This window comes from Cynoglossus semilaevis, chromosome 4, assembly GCF_000523025.1.
Source record: "Cynoglossus semilaevis isolate Cse_v1.0 chromosome 4, Cse_v1.0, whole genome shotgun sequence".
Taxonomy (NCBI): domain Eukaryota; kingdom Metazoa; phylum Chordata; class Actinopteri; order Pleuronectiformes; family Cynoglossidae; genus Cynoglossus; species Cynoglossus semilaevis.
Window position 1 is genome coordinate 5,487,866 of NC_024310.1, and position 17,635 is coordinate 5,505,500.

Consider the following 17,635-nt stretch of genomic DNA (forward strand, 5'->3'; position numbering starts at 1 on the left):
AAAATGAGTTTGGTTATGAAAGGAAAAACAGAAAGATGCTGAAGCAGGGGCTGGAAAGCAGACATCTGGATGTTAATACTGCGGTCTGAAGAGCCACGTCGGCTCAGCCACAGTGTCTTCATGCTCTCCACTCGAGCCGTCATCTGACTCCTTCACCTAGCTCCTGTTTCCTCGAGATTCCTCAAGCAGAGGCCTCCTCTCATCATCTCCTTGACCCTTAAGACCCACATCTACCTCTGACTTGTTCTGACAAGATATTTTCCGGTGGGAGAGGATAAATATAAGCCCTCCAGACATTCCTGGAGTCCATCTCTGCTTTGAGAGCAATTCAAGTATTAAGTAGAGTGAACAAGCAAGGTTATAAAAGCCGATAACAGCTCTTAGTTCATTATTATGGAAGAAAACGACAGCTGACGCAGCATGCATCCTAATTTGTAGAGTAGATCGTTACCACTACATTTTCACTGGTTTTAACGTGGTACGATTAACAGATGGGGCTAAAAATGGGAAAAAGAGAGTGAGCCAGGTTGATAATGTATTGGTTTAAGTTGGTTTAAACTGGTTTAAGCCGGTTACTCACCAGCTTTTTAGCTGGGTTTTTTAGCGCTCTCTCCTTACCTGTTTATTGTCTCCTAAATCCTGAAGCATCTCTGTCTCAAGTTAGTCGTTCAGTGCGGGAGTGTGGGGCAGGGGTGCACTTAGTGTAGACAGCAAAAAGAAAAAACAGGAAATAAAGAGCAACTGCATCTGCAAGAAGCAGATGTGGTTCCTTTGGTCAGCAAGGGATGTTAACGCTACATCTTAAGAGGCTAAAATCCCAGGAACTGCAGATCTTAATGGCCCACAGTGTATTTGCATGAGGCTGGCCACTGTAAAGCCTGAGCTCCCTGAGAATTACTAGCAATGGCAAAACATTCCGATGGTTCCTAATATATATATATATACTGTAGATATGTTGCATTTCTAAGGCAACATTGATAACTCACAGCCTCAAAAATTTTAATATCCTAGCTGGACATAGCTCACAAATCATAGCTTGCTAATCAAACCATCTTCTGTAGTCATATGCTGTCTGCAAAGACCATTAATCGTGGTCTCGTGGTACCAATTAGAACTCATCAAGTCAACCATTACAACTCCACACAGCCTCTTATCGTGATGGATCTTTAGGCAGCGAGAAGCCACATAACAGAGAGCAGCATTAGACAATAGCTCTTGAGAAAACTTCAGATTTCTGGTCCTCTGGGATTCTGGAGGCTGATGCCGGTCCCTGGAACCACTGCGAATATGAAAATGCTCTAAATATGTATCATGTATCACCGTCAGTGAGGAGGAGGTGGAAATGGTTAGGACCATAAATCATTTTAGTTTCTCATTACAGCTCACCCACACTGTGTTTACACAGAGAAACTGCACCGCTTTGTTGTGCAATTACGTTAATGAAAGGTAATTTAATGAAAGCATTCGTGTCAAGTCGATATCCTGTTTGACCATCGTCTGTCTGAAGGGACATTCCCAAACTGAATGGCATTTTAAAAAAACTAGATGGAGCAAACAGCAGCAGCTAGCAGGTTAGCTGCTAGCGTTTCCAACTGTCTGATTGTGTAAATGCATCTGTTTCTGTCTGTTTCTGTTTCTGTTGGTCTACAGCTTCATCCTCCACCCAAACGCTGAGGGTTTTCTCACCTTATCTCCAGAAATTGAGATCTGCTGCAGAGGAGTTTTTCTTAAATTAAACAGACACTCGGGAGGATCTGTTCACCAGCCATCAACCACACCCTGGACCACTAAGACTTTTACTAAGCCTGGATGGCTTTTAGGTGAAAGACTTTTGGGACAAATCTGTTTCTGTTTCACATCAACAATCTGTTCACCATATTTATGACTTTTCTCAAACCAACATTCTCTTAACCAGAAATCAGAAACACCCATTTGGTGATGATGTAAAATGTCTTTGCCACTTTTTAATGTAACGGTGAAAAGTTGTACAAAGTAAAATTCATAGTAAAACATTACAAAACATCTTACTCCTACGTATTAGTCACCAACTGCTCTGAAGTTCTGCCTCAACAACAACAGGATGGTTTTTGCGGGACTCTCCACAAACTTCTTGGGGATAAGAAACCTGAACGGCTGAACTGACACAGACCAGTTTAATCAACAGCTTTGTTTTCTCTGCCTTTTTCCAAGGAAAATATGACACAATGGCATTTACGTAATTGCAACGCATGAAGTCATAGAGGCAAGGTCGGGCAATGTTGGTGAGAAGAACGGGAGTCATGAAGGATTATGTGTGAGTGTGCGTGCCTGTGTGTGTGTGAGTTGTGAAATACACCACAGTTAATCAGTTAGATTGATTCCACGACCTGCGTGTAAGAGAACAATTTCTTCGCCCACACTCCAGGAACTATTCCTCCAATCACAGAGAGTGCACTCTGAATATTAGTGCGGCAACAGAACCTCTCAGAACCACACTACAGCTCTGGCATCACTGTGTTTAAACACCATCGCACTATACCAACTAAACATGTGTATGAACATATAAATATCAACTGCATTAATCAAAATGTCTAAGAGTTTCTCAACGCATCCAAAGGAAGCAGGACACGTACTGTGAAGGTCGTCATGACTCAGAACAACCTTATCACTGACAAATGACAGACTCCTACAGTGAGTGGATTACAGACAACATACAACACACTACAGTGGAATAACTGATACAGATCAAGTGATAGTGACACTTACCATGTTTTTATTTACTTATGCACAAATGTGGCTTCGGTGGAAATAAGAATTCAGTAAAATCGGTGTTTGCAAGGATGAAGTTACATGTGAGTTTTTTTAACATAAAAAAATTTTGGTTAAAAAAATATTGTATACCAATATCCTCATCTGGATTATCAACTATTACTGATGCAATATGTTTTGTCTACATTTAAGTAGTAAACAGAAAATGAAAAAAAAAGAGAAAAGAACTTTATTGATCCTTCACTTGCAGGTACCAAGTATGTGGTTCCCCTGGGAATCGAACCTAGGACTACCTGCTCCCTATTTCCAAGGCATGGGTTCTAACCGCTGCACAGACAAAATATTGCAAAATGGATCTGTGTCCATAAACTATCTAAGATTTGGCTTCTTTTGAAATATTAAATAAACTACCTATTACTGCGTTGAACCATTAAAATTCCATTTGTACAGCTCAGAGCGCATGAAGTAGACAGAAGAACAGAACTGAGATGGATTTTGTTCCACAAATGAAGCACAAGAACTTTAAGTATACAGACACTTCTTTTTCGATTTCCAAGTCAGAGCACGAACATCTTTAGTTCAGAGAAATATAAAATAAAAACATAATGAAGCAACAAATGGCCTCTTAATACCAGGGCTGTCCTGAATGATAATGTTAAATCCTCATGTGGGTATTTATCTGGGGCCTTCAGGCCTATCAAAATTAATGCCACGTCATGCCTCAGGGGTATGTGGTTTTGAAAAGAGAAGTGGTTGGCAGCCGTGGGCCTGATCTGAAATGTGCCTGTGGATCAGAATATTCCACCATTTGTGGTGCGACCACGTTGAATCTTTCCAGTGCATGGGTCTCAGCTCAAGTATATTTCCCAGAAGACCAGATCAGAAGAACCAGAGGTGGTCAGAGCAAGAACGCTGTGGACATTCTACCACACTGAGTTCATGTGGAGTCTGCTGTAAGACTTAGCGGCACTCATCGTGATACTTACAGAAATGCTGTGCTGTGAATTTATGCTTGTAAGACTGGTCTGGCTGTGTGAAGAGGCAGTTCGTTTCTGTGGCTTCAAATTCATCTCAAATTATGTCATCTCATGTTCATGGGACAACTTTCAACTACAGAAAATACTTAACGGAAAGGAAAGAAATTTAAATAGTGGCGTTCCACATTTTTCCAGAAACATGACTCTGAAGTTTGTTTTATTTTCCTTCGATGATATGGCAGGTCTTTTTAAGGTTTAGGTTTACGAAGTACAGTAAGATGAGCCAAGTTATTTTCAGACATGAAGTGAACTCACTGCATGGTCGAGCTGGATGGAAGGTCCCCTGGTTCGCTTGCCATGTGTACCACGAGGTCCTGGACTATCTAGAACCGAACATATTCCAGAGCCAATGTACAAGAATGGTCAGAGGTCATTTGTTGGACTCCAGGCTCTGCCCTGTGATGTAACATCTCATGTCTGTCAGAAACTGCCCGCTGGTACATGCTATACTGTCATAAACCATGAGGCTCATCTTCACCAGGGAGACTCTAACACTTAACTCTTTCTCAGGGTCGGTCCGTCCTTCCCAAATGTTGTCACATGAACATTTTATGATCAAACTGCGCCTTCTTAACAATAAACATTTTCCAAAAAAAACAAATTATAGTTTACATGACAATAACGAACAATAACAATGCCATCAACACACACTAAGTTATATACAGCAGCATATATTCTAATCATCAGCTAGAATCTTCAGAAAACATGAGGGAGTTTAACTTTAATACTAAAAATATCTTCTACCAAAAGGAGACTACTGAGATTAACGGTAGAAGAAAACTTTCTCACTGATTAATTCCTTTAACTCACAGAGAAAACTTAAGGCTGTTTCTACACCGCACTCCACTGTCGGCCAAACTTCACTCTCACTGCCAACATTTCATACACCGTTAGTTGACTTTGACCAAAGAAAATCTCTGGTCTTTTTGTCATTTTGTTCTTGCGCTTGACAAAGACGTTCCACTGAACCATGTCACTTAAGGGTCTGAGGAGGTTTGCACAATGGGATGCTCACAACCAGGGCTGAGGGTTGCTATGGAAAGCTGATGGTTTACAACCCTCAGCACAGGCCAGAGACTCAAGCCTACTAGTTAATCAATGACTGTCCCCCAGCCAGTCGGTGTCGGTTCAGACGCAAGATGCACCGACCATTTATTTGTACAACTGTTGCTGCTGCCACAATATTCAGAGCAAAAAAAATAAAATAAAATTTAAATCGTTAGTGTAAGCACTAAGATTAAAAAGTAATATTATTGTAAATATTATCATGATTATTATAACAATAATACTAAATTGTAATAATAAACAATAACAGTACTACTAAAGATGATAATAATACAATTAATAATAAATCTTAATTGTTTCTGTATTTCAGTACTCAAGATCACAAGTATTTTAGACCTTCATTCCTGTCTTAATAGTATATATATACGTAATAATAATAATAATGTACAGTCGTTAAAGCATCCTAACACGTTCTTTATTTTGGGAAAAACGTGTGAGCACATAAGTGTTATTCCCTCTACAGCCAGAGAAGACGTAATATGTGTGTTTACACAGTGTGAGTCATCAGTAAATTCAGCTTTATGTGTACCATTAGCCGGGTGCGCTATTAAAACATTCTTTCCTACTCACTCCCTGCAGTTAGTCGCCTCCTGCTGCGGGGAGGCTCACGTCACACAGACCAGATGCAGCATCCAGCCGTGTTGTCAGCTGCCATCATCAGCGGACCAGCTAACGGTCGGAGGCTGGTTACTGCCTCTCCGAACAGATGTTCCCTGCCCACCAACCCCCACTTGCTCCACTCCTGCTCCTTTTGTGACAGCCTACCACTAGAGCCAATCCCCTGCTGTTAAACATGCTTCCACAGGCAGATGGCTGCAGGCCTGATGACAATCAACGGGTTGAGTTTAATTCTAACTCTTAGTTGGCCAAAAGAGTTGTAATATAATACAGTTATATCAAACTCCTACGGTCATTATTTGAACTGGGCCTTTGCAAACAGTAACAATCAGTATAAATGTTAGCCTGATCAGGCAAAATAACAACAACATTCAGATTGCTCCTTTGAAAAGACATGTGGCTCTGAGTGGGGGGGACGGGCAGCAGTGACAGATAAAGTGAGTACCAGCTGCATTGACAGACACTCACATCCAAAGCTGTGGAACCTGGTTTTTACTCACGTGTTCCTGCAGTTAATTTATTAAATGTAGGCACAGAAGCTGTATGTATTTAAACGTGTATGATGGTTGATGGTGGACATGAAACGCTGCTTTATTACTTAATTACAAGGTCCATTCTGCAGTTGAGTCTCAGCACAGATGTTCAGAAAAAAGGAAAAACACTTTGAAGTATTTGTAAAAAAAATTTTTTTTTAATTGCACCTATAAATCCAAGAATATTTGTACTTAAGTGATAAAGACTGCACAATAAAATAATAAATACTAAAAGAAACTACATTGAGACTTCAATAAAATTATTCTTATTTATTTCTATGAATAAATATTGTGTATTTGTGGGTAAGGAATGGGTGAGATATGCTCTTGTAGAGCCCCAGTGAAGGTAAAACCCTGGTCTGATTTAAGACATATTTGTAGTATTTAACCACCCACTGCTTTGACATTGGTCCATTCAGAGAATAGGTGAAAAAGACGGTGAAAGAACCAGCATGCAGGAACACACACGCTGGTCCAGTGTATGTACACCAGCTGCTGTTACCACCACCACCACCCCCCTCCTACCCTTACTGCCCCATCATCTGTTTTCCTCACACATGTCTGACCTGTGCTCCGAGGCTGCCAGATGCCTACATCACATCTGCAGCAACCTGATGAGTGTTCCGGCATGTTCTCCCGGGGGGCGGGACAGCGCAGTGTGTCATTGATGACAGATGTTTCAATGGTGCAGAAGAGGAGGAACAATGTTTATGGTCAGCAAGAAAGACCAGAAGTTAAAACACACTAAAAAACAGCAGAACCCTGTGACCCACAGGGCCTGTGGTCAGGCAAAAACGCACAAAGGGGGAAAAACACTATCTTCTATTCCAGGTATTAGCCACCATTAGGCCTGGGTGCATAGACATGTAACAGTAGTGGGACAGTTTCAGGTCTGGTTATGCCAGACTGTAAGGAAAGGAGGGGGTTATCTACTGATCTGAGTTGTATACATTTGTAGTCTATAAACAGAACTCACATGGAACTGCTGGGAAAATGGCGGGGGGGGGGCAGCAAAGTTGGAGCAGGTGTTTTTTGCTGCCTGTTTTCAGTTTGCAACCCAGAAGCCATTAAAATATCTGCAGCATTAAGCTATTCTTGCTTTTAAACAAAATATTCAAACAAGGGGGTGTTTTAAAAAGCCACATCATGTGAAGTGGATAGTTACAAAACTATCGGCTTTAAAAAAATGTCTAAATAAGTTGACCAGTACGTTAGCATAAGGTGAAGTTGTGTGACTTGCTAATGCTAAAGGCCAGAATCCAGTGAAAACTGCAGAGCAGAGAAAGCAAGAAATTATAGTGGACCATTTAAACGTGTTTCGCCAAAAATATGTTACTGGTTTGCCGAACTGGGTAGGAACGCATTACAAGTGTTTGGTGTAAATATTGTTTAGTTAACTACGCAGAATGCGCGAATAAAGCGCAACAACACATTTTGTGAGATTTCCAAAGCACCTTTCGCGGTGAATCCCCCCCACTACCACCACTACTACCACCACCGTTCTGCTGAGTAATGGGGAATTAATTACTTGGCTGTGGTCCAAAACTTCTCTTTAATCCAACACCAAGGGTTTACATCTAACTCCACGGCGATTCCCAGCGTCACGAACACCACAAATGAACATGTAGAAAGAGACGGGACTTACTTTAACTCCACGGATTCAAACTCCTCTCTCCCGCCGCAGTGTTCATCGCATCGACTCCTTTAAAGAAAACCACGTGTTTTCGCCTCCTTTCAGCGACTTATTGTGGAACAACCGCGGCGTTTATGCTTTTGTTATGATAATTCGAGTCCAAAAAAAGCTTACTTGCACTAATATGTATGTATGAGAGCGGCCACAAAGAGAAGCTGTCCGCCGGAACACTTGTTAAAACACGGGTCCATCCGCTGAGGTCTTGGTATAGCCCAACTCATTCAAACCAGTGCGGGAGTTGTACAGTCATTGTGAGCCGAGGCCATTGTCTCGTAGCTCCGCTAGCTCCGAGTAGTACAGTGAGGGAAGCCTGTCTGGGCTTCAGTGAGAAACAGCTGGATCACGTTCACCTCTCACTGCTGTCGGAGGGAGTGAGAGAGGGGTGAGGGAGTGAGGGAGAGAGGGAGGGAAGGAGGAGAGAAGGCGAGAGAGGAGGAGCAGGAGGATGAAAGGAGGTGGAGATCCTGAGTCAGTGCTTTGCAGCAGGGAAGAGGAGGCTCAGAAAGACGTTGATGGCCGTGTGTGTGTGCGACACATCAACAACTTTCTCTGAACCAGTTATTGATGTTAAAGTGTTGTTTGTCTTCAATTGACAGCTTATAACACTGTCTTTAAAATCAATGAAAAAAGAAGAATGCTTCCGGTACAAGACAATTATAAACACAGAAAAACACATATAACTATGTCTTAAGTCTGAGAAGACTATATAAAACCATGTAATGGAATATTAAAATTCCATTCCTGTTTATACAGTATACAGGTTGAATGAAGTGGACCACTGCCTTGAAGACACTGACTCAGTTTGTTCATGTCCTTTCACTGTTGGGATTTCCCTCCACTGTCTCCTCTGAGTTATACTGTAAATCCAGCAGGATTATCTCTGAGCGCGGGGTTAAAGCACATTTTCTTTTTGTAACGATATCAACTTGTTGCAGCTTGACTTTTCAAGAAACACAGAGGCAGATGCTCTGAAGCCAACCTCAGGTTTATAAAAGATTCATATGCCAGGTGTAGACACACAGGAAGCAGACAGTTAACTGAGACGCACATCAGAGTGTTTAGTCAGAGTGGATCGTAAGAGAACGTCCAGAACACGTGCAGCGTAATGTGATGGCGCTCGTGGAATGGAAGATGTAAGAAAGCAGAAGAGTCTGATCTACTTCCTGCCTTCCCTTGTGCTAACTTGTCCAATAGGAGAGCATCAGATAATTACATGTAGTTAGATTCTCCTTTATGACGGTTTGAGCTCATTCCACTGACAGTAAGTGAATCCTGCTGCTTCACCCTCACCCTCCATCTGAAACCTCCCGTGAGGCCAAAGCGGGGTCTGTCTGGGGCAGAAGGGGCAGTATAAATAGCCCCATGTCCCCTCTCAGGTTACCTTGCTGGAGTCCGGGTTGAAATACCGAAAGACCGAGAGGCACGGACCGACAGACAACACATTCATGTGAAATTGTTATGCAAGGCATTGATAGATACTGTATAAAGCACTGGTGTCAGTCGGTCTCGGCTCTACAGGTATTCCTACCAGAGAACTGGTAAATGTTAGCATAAATCTTCACAGGTGCTAAAAAAAAATTGCATTTTTGTCTTAATCCAAGAGCTGAAGGTAAAAGTGCCGACCGACTTTTCTGTCCCTATGGCTGAACCCGTTTAACTGTGACAAAGTAGCACCAGCTGCTTCACCAAAACTTCATGAGATTCCACAGTAGGCTCCAGGAAAGGCTGGAACTTAAACCTTACACAGCAAGGTGAATTCACGGATCAAATGGACTGGACCTGTTGGAACACTGCACTGAAATGAGTCAGGATTTCTACAATAAAATGTTGAAAAATATTTTTCCACCATTAAAGACGTCTTCAGATCTAAAGATGAGTTTCTGTTTAGTTTTCTACTCAACAATCCACTGTATTTAGGTTTTTAGGTTTTCACAACAGCTCTACGTCCATTACTGCCACCTACAGGTATCATTCCACTGATTAATATTTACACACAAAGACAATTCAGCCACTTGCAAAACAAAAGAAGGCTAGAAAATACATACAGAGGGAAGGGACACTGCAGATAAAAAAACTATTATTTTAAAAAAAATGGAATACCTGCAGACATCAGCTTTTTTTTTTACTGGCAAGATGTGGATTTAAAAGCCAGTGTTTCTCCATCCTTAAAATAGCACAGCAGTGTGTAATAGCACATCTAGACAGAGGGACATTTCCTTCTGGTGAGTAATAATGATTCTTTTTTTTTTTCCCCCAACTCCCTATTTTCTCCCTCTGAGGCTGTGACGCTTTATGAGACTACAAGAAACACTTACTATGAAAATTACAATGGAAACTTCCTCTTTAACTGTTTATAAGGAGACTCTTCAGCCACGTCGTCACAAAGAACTACAACACAGCACAAAATGCTTCAATTACTACAAACTACTAACTACAATTGTCTTCTTGAAACATGAAAATTAGCATAGTGTTCAACTAAAGAGGACCAACTGTTATACTGAATAAAACAAATTGTATGTAAATTGAAATTAGATGATGATTTCTGTCTTTATCTAAGTGCTGTTGACATAGCTTCTTTTACAGCAGGGTATATTTGGTGTAAACTAAGTGTAAACTAAGTGTTAAGTTGATTTATTGCTGGACTCGCAACTGACAATGGGGAGTAACATGAAAGGGAAACACCAAAGTGAAGTATGTTAATTCCTACGACAGTTTTATTGCAGTGATAATTTCCACTCTGCTCAGACACGTCAGGTACGAGTGTGACCACCACTGCCATGAAAACCATCACATACCTCACACTGACTGTGCTTTGATTCTTCAAACTGAGAAATCACCTAAATCTTTCCATCACCGAGGCCATAACTTCAAGGCGAACAATCATTTCCCGATAAAATGTCAATCTCATTGGATTGTTTTCCACACAAATCTGATTCACCCAGGTTACAGCAGATTTAAAATCAATGAATCTCATTTTCTCCCTCCGGTTTCTTGGAATTCTTCATGCCTGAGAACAGCAGAGCTCAATCTGTTAACTGATTAACACAGAAACCTCCGGCTGCTCCTCAATCGATGCCTATTTAAAAGCTCACCCTCTGTGTTTTCCACCGAGCTGAGTTGCTGCCTCTTTAAGAAGTGCTCTCATTGACCGATGGATTGATCTGTGCCTTAGCTGGCGAGTATTGGTACGCCGGTGAAATAACAGCGTATCTTATATCCAATGCTTTCCCGCACAGTTTGTTCCGACTGTGGAGAAAAATGGAAATCCATGCGACGCTAAAGCTGCGAATGTTGCTGACAGATTGTTTGCACCATGTTGATCAAGTAAAGAGCTCCGAGGAGCACGTCAGCAGAAACTCTGCAGCTCAGCAGGGTGAACTATGTGACAAATGTTTGGGCTGACAGGTACCTTGTGACAGGCGGACAGGCCGTGTGACTTGGAGTCCATCTATGGCACAGAGGTTCCCGCAGGGGTGCAGCGTGATGACCCCTGACCTGTTCTCTATGTAGCAGTGCTCCGCAGCCACTGCTGCACCCTGGATGTTGATGTCCACGGAGCCATGGCCCAGGGTGGTCCGCCCTGAAATGGAGGAGGAGAAAAAAAAAAAAAAGAGACAGCTATGATGGTCTGACCCACGCAGTGTTCTCTTTTGGTCTACTGTTCATGACCTACACAATGAGTGCAGTTTAAAATATTTGGGTTGAAAACAAGGACAATGATTGGCCTAGGATTTTGGAGGCAAAAAACTGGAGCGTACAGGGTGACAGACAACGACAGCAGTAGAATTAGAGGTCACCAGAAATATTTTGGTTTGCCAAAGTTGACGTGTGTGTGTAGTGCAGCACAGACATCAGCTGTTCTTTCAGATACACAAGCATTTTTTTTACATCAACAGTAGCAGCAGCAGCTAACATGCTCACCCTCAGCCAGGGGCAGCAGGGTAATGGCAGTGCTCAAACGTCCACTACCAAGGCTAACCAGATGGGGGCGCTCTGCCTGGAACTTTAAACCTTTTCCAGTCTCAATCAGGTCCAATGGAGTGCTCTGTAACACACAAAATCACACAAAAAATACAAGATGAGAGGTCCAATGGAGTGCTCTGTAACACACGAAACATAAACATCACACAAAAAATAAAAGGTGATGCTCTGCCTGGAACTTTAAACCTTTTCCGGTCTCAATCAGGTCCAGTGGAGTGCTCTGTAACACACGGAACATAAACATCACACAAAAATAAAAGATGATATATATAAAGTTGGATAAAAGATATGAATAAAAGATCTCTAGGTCAGTTAAGCTGCACAAATAAACATTGAGAATAAACAGTGTGTTTGAGGTGAACATCGATGACTGACCGAGGATCAGACCCAAGAGGCAACGCACCCTCTGAACTAATTGATGTAAAAAATGAATACACTGCACGAGGGATTCGTTTGTGTCTAGTGCTGCAGATACTGCAGTTTTTGTGCTTCAGTGATACATGAGATTACCAGACAAGGTGCCTGAGTGTGAGAGGACATTCCTGTGTGTGTGTGTGTGTGTGTGTGTGTATGCGTGTGTGTGCATGGTTATCTCTGCCGGAACAAATCCACCATGTGCTATCAGCTCAACAAGGGGGAAGGGACGTCCCCATGGCAACCCCACTCTGTAAATGAGAAACATGAAGCTGCGGCAGGCTGTTCAGTCTAGTTAGTGACTGTTCAGTCTAGTTAGTGACTGTTCAGACTAGTTAGTGGCTGTTCGGTCTAGTTCGTGACTGTTCAGACTAGTTAGTGACTGTTCAGACTAGTTAGTGACTGTTCAGTCTAGTTAGTGACTGTTCAAACTGTTCAGTCAGTGAAGTTACTGATCAGATTGTTCAGTCAGGTCCGTACTGTAGATTTTGAGGACGTCTGATGAGGTCATTGGTGGTTCAGACTGGTGTCAGGTTAGTGGACGTTTTTACTCCACTAAGTTGATCACTAGAATAGTTTGGGTGAGCTTTAGTTAATATTTGGTTGCTAAGTCATGTAAGTAAATCCTTTTCTTTCTCATTGACGATACATCACAGTCCATGCAGTGCCTCATGAAACCACATTTTAAAAACTCATCTAGCCTTGAAAATTATTCAATAGAAAATAAAGGATTTTCTTGCACTTTTCTATTTCTCTATTGCCATAAAAAAAAGAACATACTGTACGGGAACATATCACCCATGTACAATCTCAAGTTAAATAAAACAGCATCACAGCTAATAACGTGACACTTGGTCTAAGCATCTATTATTGACCATCACAGGAAACCCAGTAATGTGATCCGTCTGACGTCAGTTTGATTTTTACATCGTCGTATTTGTCAGCCTCGCTCCTTTCTTACCTCGACAAATATTGACTGCAATGTGATGCGTTTAATAATGTCCAAAAAAAAAGCTAATAGCTCACACTGACACTGACAAACTCTCATATTATAAAACAGCAGCTGTGCCTTTTATTTATACAGGGTAAGCGATCGTTGACTCAGCCTCTCGACGGGTAGGCAGCTCGCGTGAATCCTAATAGGATTATCTGATTGCGGCGGAGCTGTCGGCGAGTGGGGTCAACTCTAATAAGAGGATTGAGAGAGAGAGAGAGAGAGAGAGAGAGAGAGAGAGAAGGGCTGTAAGGCACCGAGGGGCAAACTGGTGGTGAGGGTCAGCGGTTGGTGAGAGGGAGGGGAGTCGTGCAGCTTCAACTGCTGTGTGCTGCTGCTCCCATGTGGTGCACGCATCCACAGTTCTCTCCCTCGCTGTCTGTATGTGCTGACGCGGTCCGGCACTGGAATGTACCGCTAGAGAACCCACACTGACCTGTTGACCTGCTGACCTTTCACGCTGGTAACTGAACTGAGAAGAGACAGAAACACTGATAGAAACTAATCTAAATATTTTCAAATTTCAGACACTGGTGTTTTATCGACCTAATGACCTTAACGTTCTCATTATTCATTATCTCACGTCAGCAGATACAACAGGAGGGAAATGATGTTGACACGACCTCCATGTACTGAAACGAATGTTCTGGTCAAAAAAAAAGTAATACAATATGAGCGCAAAAAATATTGTTTTCATGAACGCATTTTTCATTGTCAGTAAAACTAAGAACATTTGATCCAATATTGACAGGACTGTCCTACACCCCCTCCCCTTCACCCCCTGCCCACCTCTGCAAAAACAGGAGTCTTATTCTGTCCTTTCATGACCGATAAGGGAAACACAACGGTGTCTGGTCAGGAGGCTGTTCATGTTGCACAGCACTGGTTATAATAATTTGAGCATTTAAAGAAGACTAATGATTTTTGTATGGAGTTTAGATGTTTCTTTCTGTGTGTGGGGTTAACACGTACGTGCACATGCACACGCTCACATCTTCCTTAAATGTCGGACAAGATTGAAATCTATAAGATCTATAACTGAGCAGGTGGGGGCGGGGGGGGGTCGTCACATCAGTGTCTGGGTCTAATCACTGACTCTGACCGTAGAATCCTTCTCTTTAATAAATGTTGTTAGAATGTGTCGCAACTGAAAGAGCTTAATAAATGTTGTTAGAATGTGTCGCAGCTGAAAGAGCAGAGTCTTTTTATCACCTACCAACATATCAAAGACAACAATCTGTCACAGCAGCCAAAGTTGTGACATTTAACATCAATGGGTAGAGTTGTTAAAAGTGTGTGTGTGTTTGTGTGTGTGTGTAATCTGACGCTGATGACACATGACTGGGTTTTTTCTGTGACGGCTGCCAAGTTCTGAACAAAGAGCTCCTTTTTTTTTTCACTCATCCTTCAGCTTTGTTTTCTCACTTGGCATTTTCTCTTCAAGCTCCTCCGGTGACACACACACACGCGTACGCACACACAAACACACAACGTGTGCACCACACTGACCTGTAACACCTGGTGGGTTTGCCGTCCACACTCCGGCATGTTCCTGTTCAGGCGGTCCATGTCCATCGAGGCGTCCACTTCTTCCTGTGACACATGAAGATCCTAAGAGAGGACAAGACAGTGAGTGAGGGACAGATGACATCACACGAGGTCGTCTCCGGTTACATCTGAACGGAGACACTTGAACTCACACCACTTCCTCTTTTTAACCTAAAGCTGCTGCACATTCACTGGGATTTCCACCGACTCCAGTCGGCTTAGACTTAGATGTGTCATACTGTCAACACACACACACACACACACACACACACACACACACAGCAGATGGTAGACAGCATGTAGCATCACACTCCAAGGTAGTCACAACAACAAAATGAGACACAATTAAATCACATGACGACACATTCGCGGGAGTCTCTCACCTTTTTTAAAAAACACACGTCTCCTTATCAAGTCACTGCAGTGAAATCAGCACAAAAAAACAAAACAAGTGGCTATAAATACCAGCCCTGTCTATATTAGCTATGTTTGTTTTGGCTAAATATACTGGATGTGAGAAAAACACCTTCACGGTCATTATTATCATCATGTGGTTGTGAGGAGGCACGGAGGACACCCACGGGGGAGAGGCTAAAAACACATAATGAAAAGCAATCACAGAGAAGCCAAGGGCAAACACACACACACACAAACACACAGACATTTGCACATCTGCAAGTGGTGTTGCAGCAGCGATGGAAACTGTGGTGGTGATGAACGGCACTCCAGGGAGAATAATAAAACTCCTGCTTCCCCAGCATCACATTTGCTGCTTTGGACCGATTGTGAAACCATATTCAGCAGAGTCCACCTCCAGCAAAGTCCCCGACAGTAAATCACACAACAATAAATACACGTGGAGGAGTTCTTGGCTGAAGTCGTGAAAATCTAATTTCAGACAGAAAAACGATTTAACCTTTATTTAACTAACCTCTCTTTTACTGTCTCTAAATGTTCAAAGTTACCTTCCTCCAGTTGTCCAGCAAACGCACCGCCTCCATAGACCTGATCCTGTACGCGCTCCTATCAAGAGTCAGCTCTGTCTTAGAGAAGCAGCGCCTTTTCACGAGCGCAGCGTCTGTCCATGAACCACAGACGGTTCCTTTGTCCCGATCACAGCCTTTTTTTGTCTGACGCTGCTGCTGTGATGTCTGTATTCTCCTCAAACTCTCTTTCAGGAGCCGGACCTGTTGCTGCTTGCTCCACAAAACCAAGACCTACATTCCTGACTGGCAGCACCAAAGACAAACATAACAGGGGAGTGTGTGGTGTGGTGTGTGTGTGTGAGTGTGTGTGTGGTCAGTGTTTATGTGGTTGGCTTAAGGTAAGGGTTAGTTTAAAGGTCACACATGTCATGATTATAGGATAAGAGTCCAAGAAATAAATAGCAGCAGTATGGAGGGTCCACAGCAACAGATTCATCTGACTGTTAGAAATATGTGAAATAAAAAAAAGGTATAAAGTCTTGATTTTCAGAGCTCAAATGAGGAGAGATCCCCAGCGTTCTTTTCAGTCATCCAGTAAAGTCCATCTAGGGAACAAAGTCGGTCTAATCTTCTTCCTTTCTGTGGTTCATTTGCACCTTCTGCTGGTTTAATCCTAAACAAACAGCACGGGTCGTCCAGAGAAAAGGCAAACACACACACACACTCACACACAGAAGAAAACCCAGAGAAAAGGCAAACACACACACACAGACACAGAAGAAAACACACACACAATAACAAGCACACAGACGCGTGTGTGTGCTTGTTGTTCAATAATATTGTCTTTACTTTCTCCCCCACATTCACACTACACTTGGTTTGTTGTGTGTGTGAAAAACAGAAAAGAGGGAACAGGAAGGAAAAGAGTGCTGAGTGATGTGATGACAAGAAGAACATCAGAAAAAAGAGCGAGAACATGTCGGAGCAGGACGGAGTCGAGCCGTTATTTATCCATAAGAGTGAAGTGGATTCACAGGCCGCCAGACATCAGTGGGTCTTTAATCTATGTATTCAAAGTGAGGGTTTGACGACACACTAACACAGGTGCAGCTAAACCTTTAGCTATCTTTAAGAGAGGACCAGAAACTTCAATCCCTTTATCTTCATCTACGGCTGAGGAATTAAAGGAAAAGTGGAGGAGTTTTTTCTCCCCCCACACTTTTGGGAACTGTTTCTGAATCATTCAGATTTCACACTCATCACTACAAAAAAATTCATTTTTTTACATCAAGTGCAAGACATTTGAGATTTCAGATATTTCTGTAATCTCTGACTCTCATCTCCTGCTTAATTCTGACTCTATTAGGAATAAATCTGATCTCTATCCACTTACTCAAATCATATACAAACTGGAAAATGGTCTTCCTCTGAAAACAGATTTTTTTTTGAGTACTTGTTACAAATTCAATACAACGATTCCATCTCTCTGTTGCTGTGAAATGTAATTTCCTAAAACCCTGACCAATGCAGAGTTTAACATTTTGTTCTCACCACATCAAAGTGCAGCTCAGGGCGATGGTGGCAGGACATCAGCAGCTTCTCATTCCCTCACATCCACTCACTGTCACAGCCGACACAAAGAACTCTCTCCTCCTCCTCTTCCTCCTCCTCACGGTTCCCTCCCTCTCTGCTCTCATGCCAGGCCAGAAAGACTGGCATTGTTTTCTGTTCGGAGCCACTGACCTCCTCTCACACGAGGGTTATGAAAGACACGGAGCCTCCGTCGACTAAATGTAAAGCAGTCGTGTTTCTACTCAGTGATTAATATGATTGTTTTCTCTTTTATCATTCATGTGATGCATCATTAATCAGTCAGAGAGTTTAACAGGTGAGGGCAGATTTACCCCCCACACAATTCACCAGTCCATTACACACAGTCGTTCACACTCACACTCATCGCTACGGTCAATTTGGAGCGAACAGTTAAAGGTTAACAATTAACCAAAATCTGCATGTTTTTGGAGGAAATGGAGAAAAGCTCTGCACACATGGGCAAAACACCAAACTGACAGATGATT

The 17,635-nt window shown here is 42.4% G+C and overlaps 1 protein-coding gene across 1 annotated transcript in view; it reads right to left on the reverse strand.

The window, feature by feature from the left end:
- phldb1b (pleckstrin homology-like domain, family B, member 1b) overlaps positions 1-15,827 on the reverse strand; it is a 61,529-nt gene extending 45,702 nt beyond the window's left edge. The window contains exons 1-4 of the mRNA XM_025055219.1: positions 15,597-15,827; positions 14,593-14,694; positions 11,616-11,739; positions 11,104-11,274 (exon numbers count right to left, since the gene is read on the reverse strand). Of these exons, the coding sequence (XP_024910987.1) occupies positions 11,104-11,274; positions 11,616-11,739; positions 14,593-14,694; positions 15,597-15,632 (433 nt within the window). The 5' untranslated portion in view covers positions 15,633-15,827. The remainder of the gene's footprint in view (positions 1-11,103; positions 11,275-11,615; positions 11,740-14,592; positions 14,695-15,596) is intronic.
- Positions 15,828-17,635: the final 1,808 nt, after the last annotated feature.